General features: G+C 35.5%; 1 protein-coding gene across 4 annotated transcripts in view; it reads right to left on the bottom strand.

Annotated features, from left to right (window-relative positions):
* Nucleotides 1-20910, bottom strand: part of DLC1 (DLC1 Rho GTPase activating protein) — a 456370-nt gene that overhangs the window by 304933 nt on the left and 130527 nt on the right. For all 4 annotated transcript variants that reach the window (XM_077144218.1, XM_077144217.1, XM_077144219.1 and 1 more), the window contains exon 4: nt 17329-17469. In XM_077144218.1, the coding sequence (XP_077000333.1) occupies nt 17329-17469 (141 nt within the window). The remainder of the gene's footprint in view (nt 1-17328; nt 17470-20910) is intronic.

Below are 20910 nucleotides of genomic sequence, written 5' to 3' on the forward strand. Positions count from 1 at the left end.
TATTGGAATAATTTTATTTTTGTACTTTTTAAAAATTGCATTAGATAGTTTTTGCTATATATGCAGTAATTATCTTCTGGCTTGATGACAATTTTTTTGTTGTTATTAAATGGAATGTTATCTTTTTTATTTTATAGTATAACATATATACAAAGCAAAGAAATAGAAAAGCAATAATTTTCAAAGCACTCTTCAACATGTAGTTACAGGACAGATCCCAGAGTTTGTCATGGGCTACCATACAATCCTCTCAGATTTTTCCTTCTATCTGCTCCAAAATATAGGAGGTTAGAGCACTTAAATATTTTTTTATCATCACAACTGATTTTTTCCCTTCTTTTTTGTGTAAAATAACATATATACAAAAAAGTTATAAATTTCCAAGCACAGCACTACAATTAGATGTAGAACATATTTCAGACTTTGACATGGGTTACAATTTCACAATTTTAGGTTTTTAAAATACTGGAGACTAAAAGAGATATCAACTTAATGATTCGGCATTCATATCCATTGTTAAATCCTATATTCTCTGTATAACTCCACCGTCACCTTTGATCTTTCCATCTCTCCCTTAGGGGTGTTTGAGCTATGGACATTCTAAAGTTTTGATATTGGAAGGATCTGTCACTATATGGGGTAGGGAGATGGGACTATCTGATGTTCTGGAGAGACTGGGCGAGGTTTCAGGACTTATCTGGATCAGGGGGGGGAGGTTGTAGATTTCTGGAAAGTTACTCTAGTGCATGGAGCCCTTGTGGCATTTTATATATTGCCCTAGGTGTTCTTCAGGATTGGCTGGAATGGTCCTAGTTGGGGTTGGCAGGTTATGATAGGTAGCAAGGTCTAACTGAAGCTTGCGTAAGAGCAACCTCCAGAGTAGCCTCTCAACTCTACTTGAACTCTCTCTGTCACTGATACTTTATTAGTTACACTTCCTTTCCCCCTTTTGGTCAGGATGGAATTGTTGATCCCACAACTCCAGGTCTGGATTCATCCCTGGGAGTCATCTCCCCATCTCCAGGGAGACTCTCACCCCTGGATGTCATGTCCCATGTAGTGGGAGGGCAATGATTTCACTTGCAGAGTTGGGCTTACAGAGAGTGAGGTCACATCTGAACAACAAAAGGGGTCCTCCAGAAGTAACTTTAAATTAGTCTAAGCTTCTCTGCTACCTACATAAGCTTTACAGGAGTAAGCCTCATGATTGAGGGCATGGCCTATTGCTATGGGGCCCCTAAAGTTTGACACAGTATCAGGGGATTTCCTGATGGTAAGGTTTAATAGTTCCATATTCTTTCTCCCATCCCTCAGGGGACTTTGCCAATACTTTTTGACTATCTGCTTAATATACTCTACAATGGATCCAGGCATTACAATAATCTATACAGGATTAAAGGACTTCTTTCTTATTCTGTGCTCCCTGTGTTTCAATTGTTCAAATGAGCTATACAAATAGATTGAATCAGATTATGTACTACAGAAAATTTCAGTTCCAGACCAAATAAACGTTTCTTCCATTGGCTGATGACAATATTTTTAATGCAAGTTTAATGGTTATTTTGTGAGGGAAAATTAAGGTTAGTATTCTTTTGTTTCAAAAGGAAAAACATTCCTTCAGTCTGAGTCTGAATATAAATAGGTGTCACTGGGGTCCCTTCTAGCTACCCATCCAGCTGATAAATTAGAATGCACCATCTTTGCTTGCTCTAGGACACTGACTCCCTGGAGTTAGCTGGACCTAATTCCCTTCATCCATGCTTAATCTCACCATTTGAGATGATATAGGAATAGTTGTTGTTTGAATCTATCCTTTGTCTTCCCAAGAAGCTACTGAACTTTCTAGACCTCAGCCCCAAACTGAATTTCCAGCACTTCTGCGCAGGGAGAGTACATCCTTTGTCATGGGACTTGTTTCTCATCATAATTCCTAGTAAGGCCTAATCAGTATGGAAAGAAGTTTCATTAGCATCTGTTTGAGCTAAAGAAGAAACAAAGCCTCATTATGGAGAGAAATTATGCCATATAGATCACAAATCAGAATAAAGTTAAAGTCTAGGCAAACTTATATTTTATTCTCTCTGGAAAAGCAGTTATCTGTTTCCAAATCAAATAATCTTTCCTTATTTTGTTCAAAGTTGTAAATCTATGGCTCAGGTTTAAATTGGCACACAAACTATTTTGTAATGTTTTAACATGTCTCCTAATTGTTGTTTTGAAGTCTTGAATGCAAAGGCCAGAGTTTAGGGAGGAGAGATAAGGTTTGTAAAGTAGAGTATTGAAGCGAATAATGGAACATTGATTAAAAGAGAGATTGTCAGACTGGATAAAAACCATGTCTCCACTATAATTTAGTACCCTGTAGATTCACTTTAAATTGAAGGCAAAGATAAGTTAATTTAAAAACTGGAAAATGATATACCATATAGAGAAATCTGGAATGACTAAATTAATTTTAGATAAAGTAGATTTCAGAACAAAGAAAACTACCTATGATAAAGGTGGATATTTCAAAGTGATCAAAAGATCAATTAATCAAGAAGCCATAACAAATCTAAATGTGTATGCAAATAATAACTGAGTCTCAAAATGTGTAAAGTAAAAATTGATAACCTTGAAAGTAGAACTAGACAGAGTCACAATAGTTGGAGATATCAGTAGTTTTCTCTAAATAATTGATAGAAAGATTAGACAGAAAGTGAGTAAACTATAAAGACAGCATTATCAAGCAATCTGAGATAACTTTATATAAATAGCAAAGCACAATACACATTCTTTTCATGTTTTTAGAGACCTTTCTCAAAGGTAACCATATTTGAGACTATGAAACAAGTCTTAATAAATTTAAAAGAATTGCAATCCCATAATGTATGGTCTTTGACTACACAGAATTAAATCAGAAATCAATAATAGAATGATATCTGGAATGCCCAAAATATTTGGAAATTAACAAAGCGTACATCTAAGTCACTTATGTTCAAGGAAGAAATCACATGTGATGATCGAAAGTATTCGGGATTGAGTGAATATGCAAATGCATTGTATCAAAATTTTGAGGTGCAGCTTAAGCAATGCTTATAGAGAAACATGCAGCTTTAAATGTTCATATCAGAAAAGAAGATTAGTCTAAAATCAGCGACCTTAACTCCTATCTAAGAAGCTAGAAAAAAGAGAGAATTAAACCCAAATTTAGGAGAAAGAAGAAAAAGAGCAGAATCCATGAAAAAGAAACCAGAAGCCTATTTTAAAAAAAAAGTAAATAATTTGACAAGTCTCAAACTATACTGATCAAGACAAAAAAAAAAAATACAGAGAAGACACAAATGATCAATATTAGTTTTGAAAGAGCTGACATTGTTACAGATCCTATAGATATTATTAGGTAATAAAGCAATATTATGAGCTATGCATACAAGTTAGACAACCTAGGAAAAACTGATAAATTTCTTGAAAAACAGAGATGATCAAAACGGACTCAAGAAGAAATAGAATGAGTGAATAACCACCTGTCAAAACAGATATTGAATTCCTAAATTCAAACTTTCCCAAAAAACTTTACCACAAACTTTCCCCCAGGTACAGATAGATTCCCTAGTGAATCATGTAAAACATGCAAGGAAGACAGTATCAATCGTTTGCAAAGCAGAGGAAGAGAAAGCCCTTCTCATCTCATTTTAAGACTTCAACATTACCCTAATACCAAACCAGACACATTACAAGATAAAGAAAACTAGCAAAGTGAATCCAGTAATATATAAAAGGTGTTTTATAGGAATGCAAGCCTGGTTTAACAACTGGAAATCAATCAGTGTGTTTACAAATCATTGTACTGACAAAACAAAAAAAGAAAACCATATGATCATCTAAATAGATACAGAGAAAGCGTTTGATAAAAGTCACCATTTATTTATGACTCTCAGCAAACTAAGCATAGATGGCAACTCCCTCTTCTTGATAAAGGGCATCACTAAAAATTCCACAGCTCATGTAGCACTTTATGTGAAAGACTGAGTATGTTCTTCCAAGTTAGTGCCACATCTTTTCAACATTATATTGTCCATTCAATAAGGAAAAATTAACATAAAATAAAGTAAAAGGCATAAGGTTTGGAAAGAGAGAAGCAGAACTGTTTCCACTGTAGATTTGCCGATGAAATCTACAAAACTGCTATTAGATCTAATAAGTGAGTTTATCAAGATCACAGGTTACAAAAATCTGTATTTCTGTAAACTGGCAATGAATAATTAGAAATTGGAATATAAATAATATCCACTGCAATAACATTAGAAAACTAAACCCTTATTTGTACATCTAACAAAATATCCTCAAGATCTATACATTGAAAATTTAAAAATACTGCTAAGAAAAATTAAAGACATAAATAATTGAAGATCTATACATGTTCAATGATCAGAAAATTTAATATTAAAATCTCACCTCTCCCCATGTTAACATGTAGACTCATTAAAACTTGAGCACACTTTTTTTTGGTAGAAACTGACAAGCTGATTCTAAGATTTCTATAGAATTGCAAAGGACCTAGAATAGCCAAAGCAGTTCTGAAAAGGAAGAACAAAGTTGGATGATTTATACAACTTAACTGTAAGATTTATTGTCAATGACAGTAATCAAGAAAGTGTGCTGCTGGCATAAGGATAGACATATATATCAATGAAACAGAATAGAGCCCAGAAAAAGAGCTGCGCATATGTGGTCAATTGATTTTTGAAAAAGGAGTCAAAATAATTCAATTTGGAAAGGATCTTCTTTTCAACAAATGGCACTGGAATACAAGTCAACAGTAGAAAGAACGAACTAATGATACACATAACAACATAGATGGATTTCTACATCTATGCTGAGTGAAAGGAGCCAGACACAAAAAGCCACTTCATATATCTTACAATTTATGTGAAACTCTAGAAAAGACAAATCCCAACTATACGGCAGAAAGCAGATCAGTGATTGCCGGGACTGGAAGTGGGGAAATTAACTTGGAAGGGCACAAGGGATCCTTCTGAGGTGACAGAATGTGTTCTATATCTTGATTGTGGTGGCAAAGCTGGATTTATGGGCATATGGCCTGAGTCGTCAAAACAACCCTACTCTTGGTTTAATGCTCTGCTGTCGCCACCTTGAAATTTGTAAAAATTTCATCTTTGAACTTGTGTTTTGAAGGGACACCCAACTGGATAATAAAGAATGCACATGAGCGGAGAGGTGCATGCTACATATGTGCCCTGCTGTTCTTTGCTGCTCCCTTCACACGTAGCCATGATGCCTCAAAAGCACAGAATTCCTCTGGAACTCATGATGTGTGGGAGTTCAGTAAAACTCAGAGCAAGTACAAGGTAAACATGTTATGTCTACAGTGGAGGAAGAGGGAGTACTGACAGCTCTGAGAGGTGACACTTTCCATCTGAACTAAAACTTGCTTCAGATGCAAAAAGAAGTCGAAGGCAATTTAAGAAACATGAATGCCTAAGGAAATCCATCATATCCTTTCTCACTCATGTTACTTGCCTGTATTTACCAACCACTAAGCTGAAATGATGACATGGAAATAAAGAGAAATAGCAACATGTAGTTCCTTTACATTTCAATCTTCCCTGCACATCAGTAAATTGAAGGTAGAGAATTTCGGTGTAATATGCAAATATCAAGAACATATCAATAACTGACATAAAACAGCTGAGTATTTTGTGCAGTGTTTCTACCTTTCTTTTTTTTTTTTTTTTTTTACTGTTTTCTTCATTTTATTTCAAAAGTATACAAGGTCACAAAATTAGAGCAAGTTTTGTTTTTTAAAAGAAATTTTATTTTTACAAATTTCAAAATCTGCACCATTGAATACTTAAGCCAGAAACTTTAAACGCAAAATCATTTAAAAACTGACACTATTGATGCATGTGTGAAGTGTCAAAATACTTTTTCAGTAGTACAAGTGTATTTATCACTAAAATTCAGAGTTAGGGACAAAAATAAAGAAATGAATGAATTGTGGTTCTCTTAACCCGTCATTAAAAAAATTAATAGAAAACATAAAATTCTCCTTTGACTGTAGCTTTCAGCTTCCAAACAAACCTAATTGATGTCCACCTACTTTTAAATTACAAAATAGGGTACTTTGTAAAATTTTCATTAATACTAAGAGGCCAGATGCAGCAGATCTGTGCTGGTGTTAACAGCCATAAATTAAATGACCACTATTGCCTAAAGAGGTATAAACAGAACCACAATTCACAAATTTATTATCCTTCCCTATTTCTATAACAATTATAAACAGAAGTTGTACTCAGTTATAGACTATTTTAGTGTTACAATAGGCAAAATGAATAATAAGTCCTAATGCAGAGGGTGCTGCCTTTATTGCAGGAATATCCAAAGGCATTTGAAATATTAAAACTTGCCCAGAACATTTATACTGCTAAACACCGGAATGCTATAAAGTTTTATGTACATATATATATAATGTCACAAGCCACTAAAAAGTTAAAATTGTGCCACCATTTTCTACAAGCTACTCCTTACATGACACATCAAAGCATTTACCACATAAAATAAGGATTTTTTCTGTTCACACTAGAAGAAGGCATCTGAAAGCCCTAAATACTGTTGAGACAAAAATTAGAGAAAACTTTAAAAGTCACATTTCAAATTTACATACTTGTTTCTACCTTTCTAAGAATGAAATTCACATGCATGAACAAGGTACAAAATATGAAGTATGAAATGTTGGTGATTCCACATAAGTTAAAAATATGTTTGAATTTAAAACCATTATTGTACAATGTAAAGATGAATAGTGAAATTAAAACTAATTTCACCATTCCTGCAATTTATGCAGCCATTCCTGTGTGGCGATGGTTATATAGGTATATACATTTGTCAAAAATTATTGAACAGTACATTAAAAATGGGTACATTTTATTGAATGTTAATGATAGCTTTATAAAGTTTATTAGAAACTCATTTTTTCTACTCATACCAACTTCTGCTCTTTTATTTATCACCTTAATCAATAATCCTATATTCTCCTAATGTCCCGAGACATAAATCTTGACTACATCTTTGAATCTTTCCTTTTTCTCATCATTTGCAAAAGGTCAATTCTCAGAATTATTAATTCTACTTTCCACTGTTGCATGCTTGAACCTGTATCTTGTCTATTTCCTGTGTCATGTCTTTGCTGAAGCCATTATCCCCAAATATTAGCTGCCCTTCCTACCTCCCTTTGACAACCCCCAGAGCCCTCCACCCCATGAATGTATCTTTTTAATACTACTCGTAGAGATCTAGATCTTTGAAACATAAAGCAAATCGTTTTATTTTCTTATTTTAAAAACATCTGCATCTCACTTTTAGAGCAGACGCTTTGCAGGGCATTGTACATTCTCCACAAACCCGTCAAGATGGCAATTCTAACTACATTTTCAGCCAGTTGGTGCCTGAAGCCAAACTTTAGTCAAGTTAGATTCCCTAATATGTCCTGAGCAGACTCCATTTTTGTTCTCTGGTGCTTTTTACAAGTTATTCTGACTGACTGACATACCCGTCACCCGCTTTCACCTGGGCAATTCCTACTCATTGTTAAAGACCTCAGTCCCTTGGCATTTTCTCTGGAAAGTTTTACATGAGAGCTTTCGTTTTCTCTAACTGAATTAATAAATATATTTTACTATTTAATCCTCACATTTGATGCTATCTTTAATTTGGTACTGTCATGGTCAAGTTCACGTGTCAACTTGGCCAGGTGGTGGTGCCTGGTTGTCTGGTCTGGCAAGTGCTGGCTTGTCTTTTGTTGTGAAGACATTTATGGACTTAAATCATGACCACATTGGCTGCATCCACAGCTGATTACATTTGCAATCTGCTGAGGGGAGTGTCTTCTGCAATGAATGATGCTTAATCTAATCACTGGGAGCCTTTTAAGGAGGTTTCAGAAGAGACAGTCACTCTTCCTGCTTCAGCCAGCCAGCATCTCCTGAGAGTTCATTGAGGACCTTCATTGGAGCTGCCCTACAGACCTTGGCTCTCTACATCCCCATGGTTACACGAGACACTTTCATAAATTTTACGCTTACAGATATCTTCTGCTGATTCTGTTTCTCTAGAGAACTCTAGCTAATGCAGGTACCTACTGCATCTTGAATCCATGATTGCATTACAGTACTTACTACTTACATCTCAACACACTTATTATACATTGACTATATGCTTAGTGTGTGTGAGTCCTGTAAAGGTGAGGGCTTTATCATGTGTGGCAGTGAGTGCACGGATGCACCTAGAGTCCTTCTTCCAGGCCCTGCACCACTTCCCCAGCTGTTGAGTGTCATGGTTCTCAGTGGTGTGGCTGCCTCCTTCGATGGGAAATGCCCTTGGCCACAAGAACTGCCTTGTCCAAGGCGACATCGCTTTCCAGAGAAGCCTCAAGCCAATGATTGGCTGGTGCAGGGAAGTTGAGGTCCAGCCCCACCGCTTCAATTTGAGACAATTCTGAAGGAGCACCCCAGGTCCACAGTTTTCTTTACTGTCAATGGTGGCCTTGGTTGTAAGCGAAATGCCATCCTACTCTGCCCTCCCTCTGCCCTCCTCACGTCTGTACATGCCTATTTCCTGAGAACACTCCCCAGTAAACCTTCTCCAGGCAATTCTTGATCCCAGAGTCTGTTCCCAGGCATCTCAAGCATGTCATTCTTTGTTTTGTTTGTTTTTTTGGACCCTTGAATTCTGTCCCAGTGCCTAACATAATGGTTTATGCATAGTCATAGTAAATTCCCAATAACCTTTAGGAAAAATAAAGATGGGTTTTGTAAAATTAATAGTATTAGTGTTCAGTTACAGTGTAAAATAGAAAGGCTCTGGGTATTAAATACTCAGATCAGTCAAGAAAAATAGATATTTTCAAATGATGGCATCTCAGGAAGATAAAAAGTAAACATTTTCCTGACTTTCACATTTTTTGCTACATGACTCCAAATATTTAGATGTACGATCCCCAAAACATCTTAGTCATTCGTTAGTATGTTTATTTTTAAATTTAGGAATTTGGTACATGGTCGAACCAGCTCAAAACTGTCTAGAAGGGGCTTGGTGTATACTTTATGGAACTGCTCTTCACAGTGAATTCATGGTGAAATATTTAACTGACTTGACAGGCTTGAAGAAACGAGTATAGAGGCCATCAAATCCTGGGAGAAGAATTAATAATCGGTGTGTTAGCATGAAAGTAGAAAAAATATGAATGCACTGAGGAAGTAATTAGAGCTTTGAGACAACTAGGTTCGAAATGAAGAGTGTGTCCTCTGTGAAAATGGATTACCCGTTATTATTACTGCTCGGTGCTATGAATTATGTTCTTGGTTGCTGTGATGTGGCATGCTGTTGACTTGCCATTTGACAGTGCCCAGAAATAACTGGAAGTTGTTATTTCTCTTGGACAAAAATGTACACTGGATTCAAGAAGTCACATCAGCTCATGGAAAAACTAAATTTTTCTCACTGTAATGGCGATAAAATGTGCAACACTATATAGGAACGAATCTTAGGTTGCCTGGAAGATTTTTTTTTTTTAAATGTTTCTTGTCCTGATGGAATCTGTTCAATTGTAATTGTCCCACTTTTCATTCATATATATTCCATTTTCCCCCCACTTTTTTTTTTTTTTTAGGAATTTGGCTCCAGAAATCAAATTAGCCAGATTACTAAAAACTAAACACAGACAATGGAGGAAAAAAAAGTTTCGCCAAGTAAAAATTTTATTTAAATACCATCTGCTCAGAGTTCAGTATTCACAATCAATGTATTCGGATACAAGTTCCACTTTTCTTGGCAAAATGAAACTCCCAAATTCAGAATGAAAGGGGTTTACACGAGAAGGGTGCTGTGGAGATTTCGTACCCCATCTCAAACAAAACTGTCACGAGTGAACGTGTAAATGGATTGAACACAGATGTCAATAACTTAAAACACACGAAATATGAGATTTTGAATTTATTATAGAAATAAAAACAAATGGCTATAGAAATGATTCTATTTTTCTGAATCCAGGGTAAAGGAATTACATATTTATTTACTATTTTAAAATATAGTATTTGGAGATGGAATGCTCTATGCTTTAGAATCACAAAATTCTAAGAAGTATTCATTACAATAATCATAGAAAGATTTCTTTTCTTTCCCAGCTCTCTGGCTTTTCCTTAAAAAGCTATAAATTTTGACTTATTTTCTTCCTCATAAACAAAGAGAGTCTTGGTGAAGAGAGACAAATATTTCTTTAAAAATCCACATATTTTTATATTACTGCTTAGCTATGTCAAAATAAAATCACCACATTCAAGAGCATTATAATCAAAGGCATTTTCCTAAGGCCATTACATTTTTGTTTTAATTTGTTAATTGTATACTGTACTAATTCAAATATTTGATGTTTCAGAAAAGCTTGACGAAACTTTCTTTAAAAATCCTTTGTGTCATTTTTTCCTTAGCTATGCTGAATACTTTCTTTACTTAGGATATGAAAACCAGTAATATCCTGACATTATGAAATGCTATTTAAATTTTAGCCAATTTCATATGTTACCTTGTATTTTTCCTCTTCAGATTCAATAAAAAAAGAAGCATTTGCAGTTCCCATTTATAAAAATGACAGGACTTTTATCCCTCTATTTTATTTTAAATAGTAAGTAGCATTAGGGGAAATCACAAGCCTTGTTAAAATCCATCTGATAACTATTTAAGCAAAAATATGGTATATAAAACCTGGTGAAACAAAGTAGGGATTACTACAAAAACTCTGAACATGAAGTGTTTTTTTTATGCGGTCATTTTAATTTTAATCAAATAGATAATTTCATATTACACAGAGAACAAATCTATCCACTCACCATTGATAAAATTTTACAAATATTTTCTATAAAAAGTTTAGTATTTGATTGGAATGAATCCATTAGGATACTGTTTCTAAAGGTACAGCTTTCCCACCCATATCCCTATTATTGAGAAACTTAAAAAATAAAATAAGATTTCCATATGCCACAATCTAGAATTAATCAGTATCTTGTTATATTTACTTGCAGTCTTTTTTTAAATTTTATTAAATTTGTTTAAATTGACAAGCCAAAACAACATACAAACAAACATTCTTGACATAAAAACATTCCATACATGGTGTACAATCAATGGCTCCCAATATCATCACGTAATAGTATATGCATCACCATGATCATTTTTTAGAACATTATGTGCAGTCTTTTAAAAGAGAAACAGTTATTTATTTATAAAGCTGCAATCCCCTTTTACCAATCCTGACCCCACCTCTCATATTCATTCCTTTCTCTCTTCCACTCTTCACAAGAAATCACTATCAAGAATATGGTCTGCACCTTCAAATCCATTTCAGAAATATTTACACACAATGTATGTATCCATTGCCAATATATACTACTGAATTTTATGAGGGAAATCTTTATTCAAATTTACAAAAAATTCATTGTATTATATGTGTCATTGTGCAACTTGACTCTTCCCTCTCAATACAATTGTTGAGGTGTTTCTCTGTTAATGCATGTTTCCTATGTTGCATTTTACAGATAGAGCATTCTACCATAACAATTTTCCATTTTATTCCTGATGGGCATTTAAAAGTTGTCTTCCAGTTTTGGCTATGACCAATCATGCCACGGAAAGTATCCTCCTTGGTACATATTTCCTGAGTATACATGCTCAGAGAAGAACTGCTAGGTATTTTTAAAATTTGCTTTAAAGAATGCTCTCTTATTCTCAAGATGATTTAAGAATATAGCTTTTTTCATATTCCCCTTTGCATTTTATTTTTGTATATGGTTTATCCCCTTCTTAGACAACAAATTACCTCCAAACTAACTTAAAACATTTTTTTGACTTTTTTTATTGTATAGTAAAACATATATACAAAGCAAAGAAATAAAAAAGCAATAGTTTTCAAAGCACTCTTCAAAAAGTGGATACAGGATAGATCCCAGAATCAAACTAATTTTTAAACAGTCCCATTACTTCATCATTTCTCGATGCCATTTCTATCATATTTTAAATTCTATTAAGTGTGTGAGTTTGTTTCTGGGTTCACTTCTGCTGCCTCAATACCGCAGGAGTTTTATATTATTTGTAAATGATATCTGGTATTGTCTCTTGCTTTCCAACACCTACAATTTATATAACTGCATACTGGTTAAGTTCTCCAGATCTATGCTGATAGCAATGAAGATAGCAGACTATCTGTTTCTTGTCCCCAATTTTAGTGGAAACGCTTCTAAAGTTTTAGCATTACCTTTGGTGTTTGCTGTAGGTTTTTGTTGGTCACAGGCTTTTTATCATATGAATGTCCTTCTTGTCGGTATATAATCTCCGGTATGCCATAAGTTTTTAGTTTTTCTTCCCTCATCCATGGTGCTCTGCTTTAGAACAGTTATTTCTAATGTGCTATGAGATATAAACTCCTGATGAAAACTTTCACATCTTCAAGGTATTCTTATGGTTTCTAATGTGTATGAATTTTCTGGTGTTTAATTTTGGTATGACTTCTGGCTGAAAGCTTTCCTACATTCACTACACTGATAAGGCTTCTTACCTGTATATATTCTTAAACGTAGAACAAGGGTTGAAAACTGAGAGAAGGCTTTGCCACATTCATTACAACCAAAAGGCTTCACACCTTATGGCTTCTCACATGTACACTAAGAGATGAGCTTTGAGAGAAGGCTTTTTCCATATACATTGCATTCATAAGGTTTATCATCTGAATGGATTCTCACACATACAGTAAATGATGTTTGTTGAGAAAAAGTTTTTCCACATTCGTTACATTCATATGGTTTCTCTCCAGTGTGAATGTTTTGATGGTTTATGAGATATTTCTTCTAGCCAAAAGCTGTGCCATATATTCAATATATTTAAAGGGTTTCTCTCCAACATGAATTTTCTCATGATCAGTAAGGTTGGTTTGTCACTGAAGGTTTTCCCACACTCCTTATATACAAAGGGTTTCTCTCTTGTGAGTTCTCTGGTGTCTGATGAAGTGTGACTTCTGTATGAAAGCTTTTCCACAATGCTTACACTCACGTGGTTTCTCACTAGTGTGAATCTTCTAATGGGTAAGGAGATTTCCCTTCTGGCTGAAGGATTTTCCACATTCATTGCATTCAAAAAGCTTCTCTCCAGTATGAATGTTTTGATGTTTAATGTCATACTGCTTTTGGCTGAAGACTTTTCCACATTCATCACATTCAAAGGTTTCCCTCTAGTATGAAAAGGTTCATGCTCAGTTAGGTTTGATTTGTGGCTGAAGGCTTTCCTGCATACCTTACAGGCAATGGGGTTTTCCCTACTATAAATTCTCTGCTGACTGAGGTTTGACATCTGAATGGAAGCTTACTGACATTCACAAGGTTTGTCTCCAATATGAATTTTTTGATGAATGAGGGTTCACTTTTGGCTTAAGATTTTCCACATTTCTAACATTTATATGTCCCCCCCACCCCGTATTGCCTTGCAAATATAGAATAAGAAATGAGATTCGAAAGAAGAGAAAACTTTATCATATTCAGTATATTTAAAGGTTTCTCAAACATATAAATTTTCTAATGCTGAATGAAATTTTTTTACATTCACTGTTTCCTCTCCACTATGAATTTTCTTCTACTCAATAAGACTTGCCATCTAGCTAAAGAATTTCAATATTCCTTAGAAGCACAGGGTTCCCCCCGGCATGATTTCTACATTTAATGAGGTATGACATGTGAATGAAAGAAGTTAATCAAATTCAGTAAGTTCACAGGGTTTCTTTCCAGTATGAGTGCTCTGTTATCAGTGGGGTTCAAAATTTTTAAACAGAGGGCATTTTCACATTGATTTACACTTTCTGAGGGGCTATTACCACAAGGGGCAAGCTGTGGCAGAAAGATTTAGCAAATTGATGATTCTTCCCTACACAGGGTCCTTCATGATGAAATAAGTCTAACTCACATTTCAAACTCTTACTGGGTGAATTCAAAGAGGGGCTGCTTTAAAAAAAAGTTCTGAAGTCAGAGGAAGTATTTTTCCAATTTTCTTATATTCATTATCTTTTTTTCTCAGTCTGTTCTTTACTGGAGATGGATGCAACTTGCTTTCCAAGTCTTTGTGGCCCCTCTATCTTTTTAGGCTTCTTCTGGACAGACTTTCTTACCACTTTCTCCACCACCCAGCCTTGTCCTCACGGTTCCGTGGAGAATCCCATAGAATTTGGTCATTTTATAATCGGCCATTGGGCAAATCCACTTGTAGGCATCTACTTTAGAGATAACCCCTCTTATTTTCATGCCACATGGACCCAGGGCAAAGATGCACCCATGGGCAAAGATCAAAATTGCCGGGCGGGCCGCGGTGGCTCAGCGGGCAAAGTGCTTGCCTGCTATGCCGGAGGACCTCGGTTCGATTCCCGGCCCCAGCCCATGTAACAAAAACGGAGAAACAGAATACAATAAAACAAGAAAATGTTTAAAGATGTTTCCCTTTCTTCCTTCCTTCCTTCCTTCTATCCTTCCTTCCTTCTCTCTGTCTTTCCTTAAAAAAAAAAAAAAAAAAAAAAAAAAAAAGATCAAAATTGCCCACTTGTTGCCATGAATTGGGGTTTAAACAGTACTTTAGGATGATGTGACTTGAATGCCCCAAACTACATGCTTTCACTCAATTTTAGGGTTTGCACCTATCATTGATATATCATAGGCATAATTACTTTAGATTAATGATTATATCTATAAGATATGTGATTGCATTTATGCACAAAACCTGGATTACTTTGAAACTATTATGGGGAATCCCTGGGTGGTTTTTCTTTTTCTTTCTTGGATCCATTGAGTTTTATTTATATGCTGTATAATTGGGACAAACACAAAATGGCATTTTTATAGTTGCATAGCAGGATCAGTTTTCACATATGAAGAAGAGCCTACTTAATGTGAAGGGAATATTGTGGAATTCTCCATTAGGAAATAAACTCAAAACTCATATGAAGTAATTTCTGTCAATGGACTTGAAGTATATTGATTATTTGTAACAAAGATGGTGAAGTGTTCATTATCAGGTCTTTTTTTTTTTTTACTGGATAACTGCATGAAATTGAACCATTAGAAGCCCTCAAATGTAGCGCTTCTCTACCTTTTTCTGGGAGACCTTCAGGAGCTTTTGAAAATCTGACACCTCAGAGTTGCGTGTCAGGTTGTCTCACCCCACTTGTGGTGTTAGCCAGACTGTGCCATTCATTTTTTGGTTGTCTTCAAGTGGAATATTGTGTTTGGAGGTCAAGCCTATTCCCTCAGTTATTGTTCACTCACTAATGCGTTGTGGCAGGACTACGAAGCAGTGATTGCGACCCCAGATAACAAATCACACCTGAACCGCTGGTTTTAGCATTTCTCAATTATGCCTGTGCAGTAGATAGTTTGGTCAATTGATTTGGCAAAGCATGAGGAATTTGAAGAAAGGATATGTCAGAAAGTACTCTAAGAGATTTAAATCCAGAGAAAACTGAAAGCTTTATGCTTTTTGTTCTAAAACTTAATTGAAGATGGTTACCATAAAACGTATGCACGTATCTCTATGCGATTATATTGACTGTCTTTACAAACATGGGGCTATCGAAGAAAGTCTAGGAAACTGCACACCCAGTGTATAAATTGTTACAAATGATAAGGTGATGGCGCATTAAAATCCGTATGTCCCAAGGGAGAAATAGTGGATACCAGTGGTAATTATTCCAGAGGAAAAGACCAGCATAGAACAAACAGGGTGAAAAGAACTCAGCAGGATATCAATAGACCCTTTAAAAAGTGAACTAACCTTCCTTTCCACTTCATTCTTACATGTCAGCCCCCTACCTCTCCCCAATGTTCAAAAAGACAATACTCCAATGATTCTCAGAACCTTCAAGTTAAAACTATTATGAGGTCTTTATCTTTTTCCTTAATGAGAATGTGGCAAAATGATGCTTTAATTTTGCATTAACCTTCTTTATTCACTATGAAAAACAAGAACACCACTGCACTGCAGTCTGATCAGTGCACACTTTATTTTTGGCCCTGTTTTTCCAGGGCACCCCCAAATAGCATTATTGTCAGTCTTTGGTTGGCTCTTCCTATTTCCAACACAGAGAGAACTAGTATAGCCTACATAGCATTCCGTGGCGTTTCACTGTTTCCATGCCTATCTCCCTTTGGAAGATTATAAGTTGTTTAAAAACGGAATATATTTGATTCCTCTATGAGTTGTTTTCATCTAGTATGAGTTCAATAAATGTTTATTCCATCATAAATGCTATCGATGTAATTAATAGGGAATTTAATTTCTTTTAAAATATCGAAGTCTTAAGTTAAGACAGTAGCTGGCATATCTGTGATATAAATGATATATTTTCATTTTTCTTGCAATTGCAGCAATCTAACCTGTTTCAAATTCAAGTGTATTGATTCCTATTTCAGATCTGCCTTTGCCTTTTATTTTCAAGTCAGGCGAATGTGCTATCCAAACTTGTTTCTCCGTGTTAAGCTAACATGGGCATTTAAAATATAATATCATACTATGATTTTCACTAAACTGAGGAAGGTTATTTTGGAGCTACTGTGACTTTAGATATTTGAAGTAGTAATTACTGCTCCTATAAATATTACCGTTTAGAGTCAAATACTGCTTTCCTGTTGCAGATCAACTTTTTACTTAATGGACAATGTCTTTTATTCACAGTGGAAGCCATGATCTATTATTCCACGTGGTAAATGAGTCCCTTTTTCATTTGTTGTGGTAGTTCTGTAAAGTCTACAAAGCATCATAATAATAATGACAGGAGCTTACAATTGATTCGGTACTTACTCTACGCCAAAGAATTCACTTGGCCTTTTATATGTGCTACATTGTTTTGCCTATGGAAAATATATGACTTGGGTGATTTTAGATACATGTACATTGAAGCTTAGGAAGGTATTTTTTCAAGATCAAATAACTAGTAATGGTAATAAATAGTATAATAATGCAGGGAGAACCATCTTCAGAATTTGTACTCCTAGTTCTTTAAAGTTCTGTGTTTCCAGTAACAAAATGCTATTGTCACATTCTAGATAGTTATGGGTCCATGACCTGTTTTGGTGAAACATTCGTGTGATCATGATTCATTAAAAAAAAAAAATGTTTCTAAGGTACTTAAATACTACAGCAAAGAGTCCAAGAGCATTTCCTCTATATTGTACAGATGACATGGCAACTCTTACCTGCTGACCATCAAGATTTACGCGTTCAGACTGACTGCTGCTTACAACTTACCATAGCCTTGGGTTTGGTTCCAGAGTTGACCACTGGGGTAGGAGATGGTAGCTCAGCAGACTCATTGTTAGAAGACAAATTTATTTGTGTCTGATCTACTGAAATGGTATCAGCACCACTTTCAGATCCTGATTCCACATCCTATTAAAAAAAAGAAAGCTTTGCTATAAAGGGTATGTGAATATTTCCTACATGCCTTTCTCCTGCCCCCTCCCCCATAGGCATGTCACCCACAGTTATGCACTGTTTTGTAATAACAATTGCATTTTTCAGAAGGTTCTCTTTTAAGGTGCAAATGCTTGAGAAAAATTAACGAATTTGTTAATTTGTTAAAAATTCAATTTGTTAAATTACCCAAATTACTATTTTGGTAATTGAACAGCTTGCTGTGAATGGAAAGTAACACTTTTGGGAGCTAGTTAGGGTAGGGCAATGAAGTCAGGAATTAGAAGTTCATAGATTGATCACTCTTGCCTTCGGTGTGATCTTGAGCAACACATATATCACCCTTCAGGGAACTCAGTTCTGCCCAGACTTCCTCACAGGGATTTTGTGGGTGTCAAAATAGTTCTTATTTCTTTGCACCTCACTCTCTTCTGTGTACCCATTAGCCCACCATATAGCCCCTCTACCTCAGTGGCATGGACTCATTTAGGCATCTATCTAATGAGCTATAAATTATTTAAGGGCAGGGATAGTGGTTTGTCTTGTGTAATACAATTCCTTCATTTGAAACTGGGTATAATAATGGCATGCTCTTGTAGAGCTTAAGAGGCTTAAGAAAGCTATTACATGCAAAGTGCTTATTATAATTTTCAGTGATTATTAGCTACTATTGTAAATACCATATATCATATCAATATATGCATTGTATAGCAATACAAATACTCTATTACAGTTATAAACGATATTGCTATCATTATGTCTTCTTAGTAACTAGTACACAGTGTGTGGTCAAGACATGTCTTCTGAGTAGATGCAATTACTGAGCAACCTCTGCAAAGACTATCCAGTGGTGGCCTAGAGCACAGAGGAAAAGCAGGAGTGAGGAGAATGCAGAGGGGAATGGGGCAAATGTAAGTATCACTTGGTCTGCAATTTTAACCTGAGAAAATTATGAGGTAAGTATTGCTATGTCAACTTTTTAAAATTTCAAACTTTCTACCATGGTGTATACAGTCAAATATCATCTGCCCCACATCCTAACTCTCTGACCTTACATTTTCCCACTCTCTTAGTTCTTACTATGTTCTAGTCATCTTTGTTACTTGTCAGTTCTTCTAATACATCAAATTAGATCCTCCCTCAGGGACTGTGCCCTTGTTTGCTTTTGTCCCAGAATTTCCCTTTGTTGGCCCCTTCTTGTCATTTGGGATCTTAGCTTGATTATCAGTACAAAGTATGTTTGGATACTTCAAGCTAAAGTAGTTTCTACCCTTCAAACTACACAGTATCATCATTTTCTAATTTGCAAATCTATTAACTTGCTTATTACCATCAAACAAAATGTCTATCTATCTATCTATTTATCTATCTTTATCATCTATCAATCTTATCTGTCCATCCACCTATCCACCCATCTCTTTTTCTAGTCTTGTCTATCTCTAATAGAATCTATACTTCACAAGAGCAGAAGCTTCACCTGTCTTGTTCACTGATAGAACTCTGAATAGGGCTTGGTACTTAGAATATACTCACCAAATACTGCTTTATGAAAGAACTAGATTAATAAACATGAATCTCTCTTTTCTTAGGCCTCACATTCGAAGTGGTTTTATGGTTTCTGCTATGAAATTATAAATCCAAACCAGTAGCACTGAAACTAAATTTTCTCCAATTGGATGGGTACAATTGACATACACAACGATGAAATTGCTCATGTCTTGAATGATTTCAAATCAGTGGCCATCTACTCATTTATATACTTTTGGCCTGAAGAAAAGCAAATGACATTTTCACTTAATAAAAATATGATTCAGTAAAATTTTAAAATGAATCCACATCAGTGGGGTAGTCATAAGTAGCAAGTAATTTACAAGCCATTTTCATTTGAATTTTGTGTATATTAGACATCTTTTGCATTAATTTTGGCTCCTGTTTATGATTTGATTAGGTGAATAAAAAGATAAAGTTGCCTTTTTTTCAGCATACAATGGTTGTCAGATGAAATAAATGTTACTAAATCTATTATTGATTGTGTTTTATCCTTTACAGATAATACTTTTGTAGCCCTTATCTTCTTCATCTCTCCCAATCTTATGTGCAAGATGTTATTATTATCATTCAAGTCAAAGCTTAAGGTAAGTAACTTGACTAAAGTCATACTCTAAGGCAGGACTAGCATTATAACTCAGGCCAAAATGGGAGAATGTCCAGGGAGACAGACAATATGGTAGAACAGTGCTGGAAGTTCAATTAAAGGTAGTGAAGTAGTTGGTCCACATGTTTCTTTAGCTTCTTTATGGCATAAATGATATATCAAGACCTTATCAATCTCCCCTAGTTTTCATGTTAACTCGAAAGCAATCAGTAGGGTGGGCCACGGTGGCTCAGCCGGCAGAGTTCTCACCTGCCATGTGGGAGACCCGGGTTTGATTCCCGGTGCCTGCTCATGCAAAAAGAAAAAAAAAAATCAGTAATTCAAACTTCAAAATACCTTGTGGCAGTGGTGAAAATGCTCCGAATGACAGAGAAAGGTATTCTGGTCCCAGAAATGGTATTTATCTCATTGTGAATGAACAACTTGTGTCTTGGGAAGGTTATCATATAGTAGAATGAGCACAGACTTTGGAGTCTGGCATGCAGGTGTAAATCCTACCACCTCTGGGTCCTTAGGGAAATGACTCATCCTCTCTGAGGTTCAGGTGTCAAATTTTAACATTGTCAAGGGAATAAATAACATCACATATAAAGAGCGAATGCTCAGTAAATATAACTGTCTTTTTCTTCTTCCCTCACCCCTCACCAATCCTGTGAGAATGGCTAGGATTAGCCAGCTCTAAGAGACCAGCACCGTGTGGGTGTTTGAACAAAATCAAGTTTTTAAGCTGAAAGGGAGAAAACCGGACCCTAGGCTGTGATAACTCTCCCAAAGTACAAGCAACTTGTAAGACTCTATCTAAGCAGCCTCCATGAAGCCTTTATTTCTGTCAATATTTTACTATTTTTGTCTTCTGAAATTCATTCTTAAAGACTCCAGTACATATTATTCTTAATACTCTTTATTATATGCAGAACCCATTAATCTCTCCCATTTTCTCATAGTTATCACAAACTAGAGGTCACTGTTTCATTGTGTGTTTTGTCCTCCCTGGTAAGCTATGAATTCACTGCAGAGTACGCGGGTGGGGCAGAGAGAATTTCTCCTTTGGATCTGAAACAGTTGCTCATTGGAGAATGATCAAGGTCAGATCATGCTGCTATAATCCCCTTAATCCCTGGGGGCAATTATCAAAAAGACTGGAAAGTACCTGTGGGAAAACTGCTGATGAGTGCATGTCAAAATTAGCTTTTAAATACCGAGGAACAGAAATAGAAGAACAAGTGATGACCAGAAAAGCGTAAAGACCAAAAAGGGAGTTT

This window comes from Tamandua tetradactyla, chromosome 26 (assembly GCF_023851605.1).
Source record: "Tamandua tetradactyla isolate mTamTet1 chromosome 26, mTamTet1.pri, whole genome shotgun sequence".
In the NCBI taxonomy this organism is placed as follows: Eukaryota; Metazoa; Chordata; class Mammalia; order Pilosa; family Myrmecophagidae; genus Tamandua; species Tamandua tetradactyla.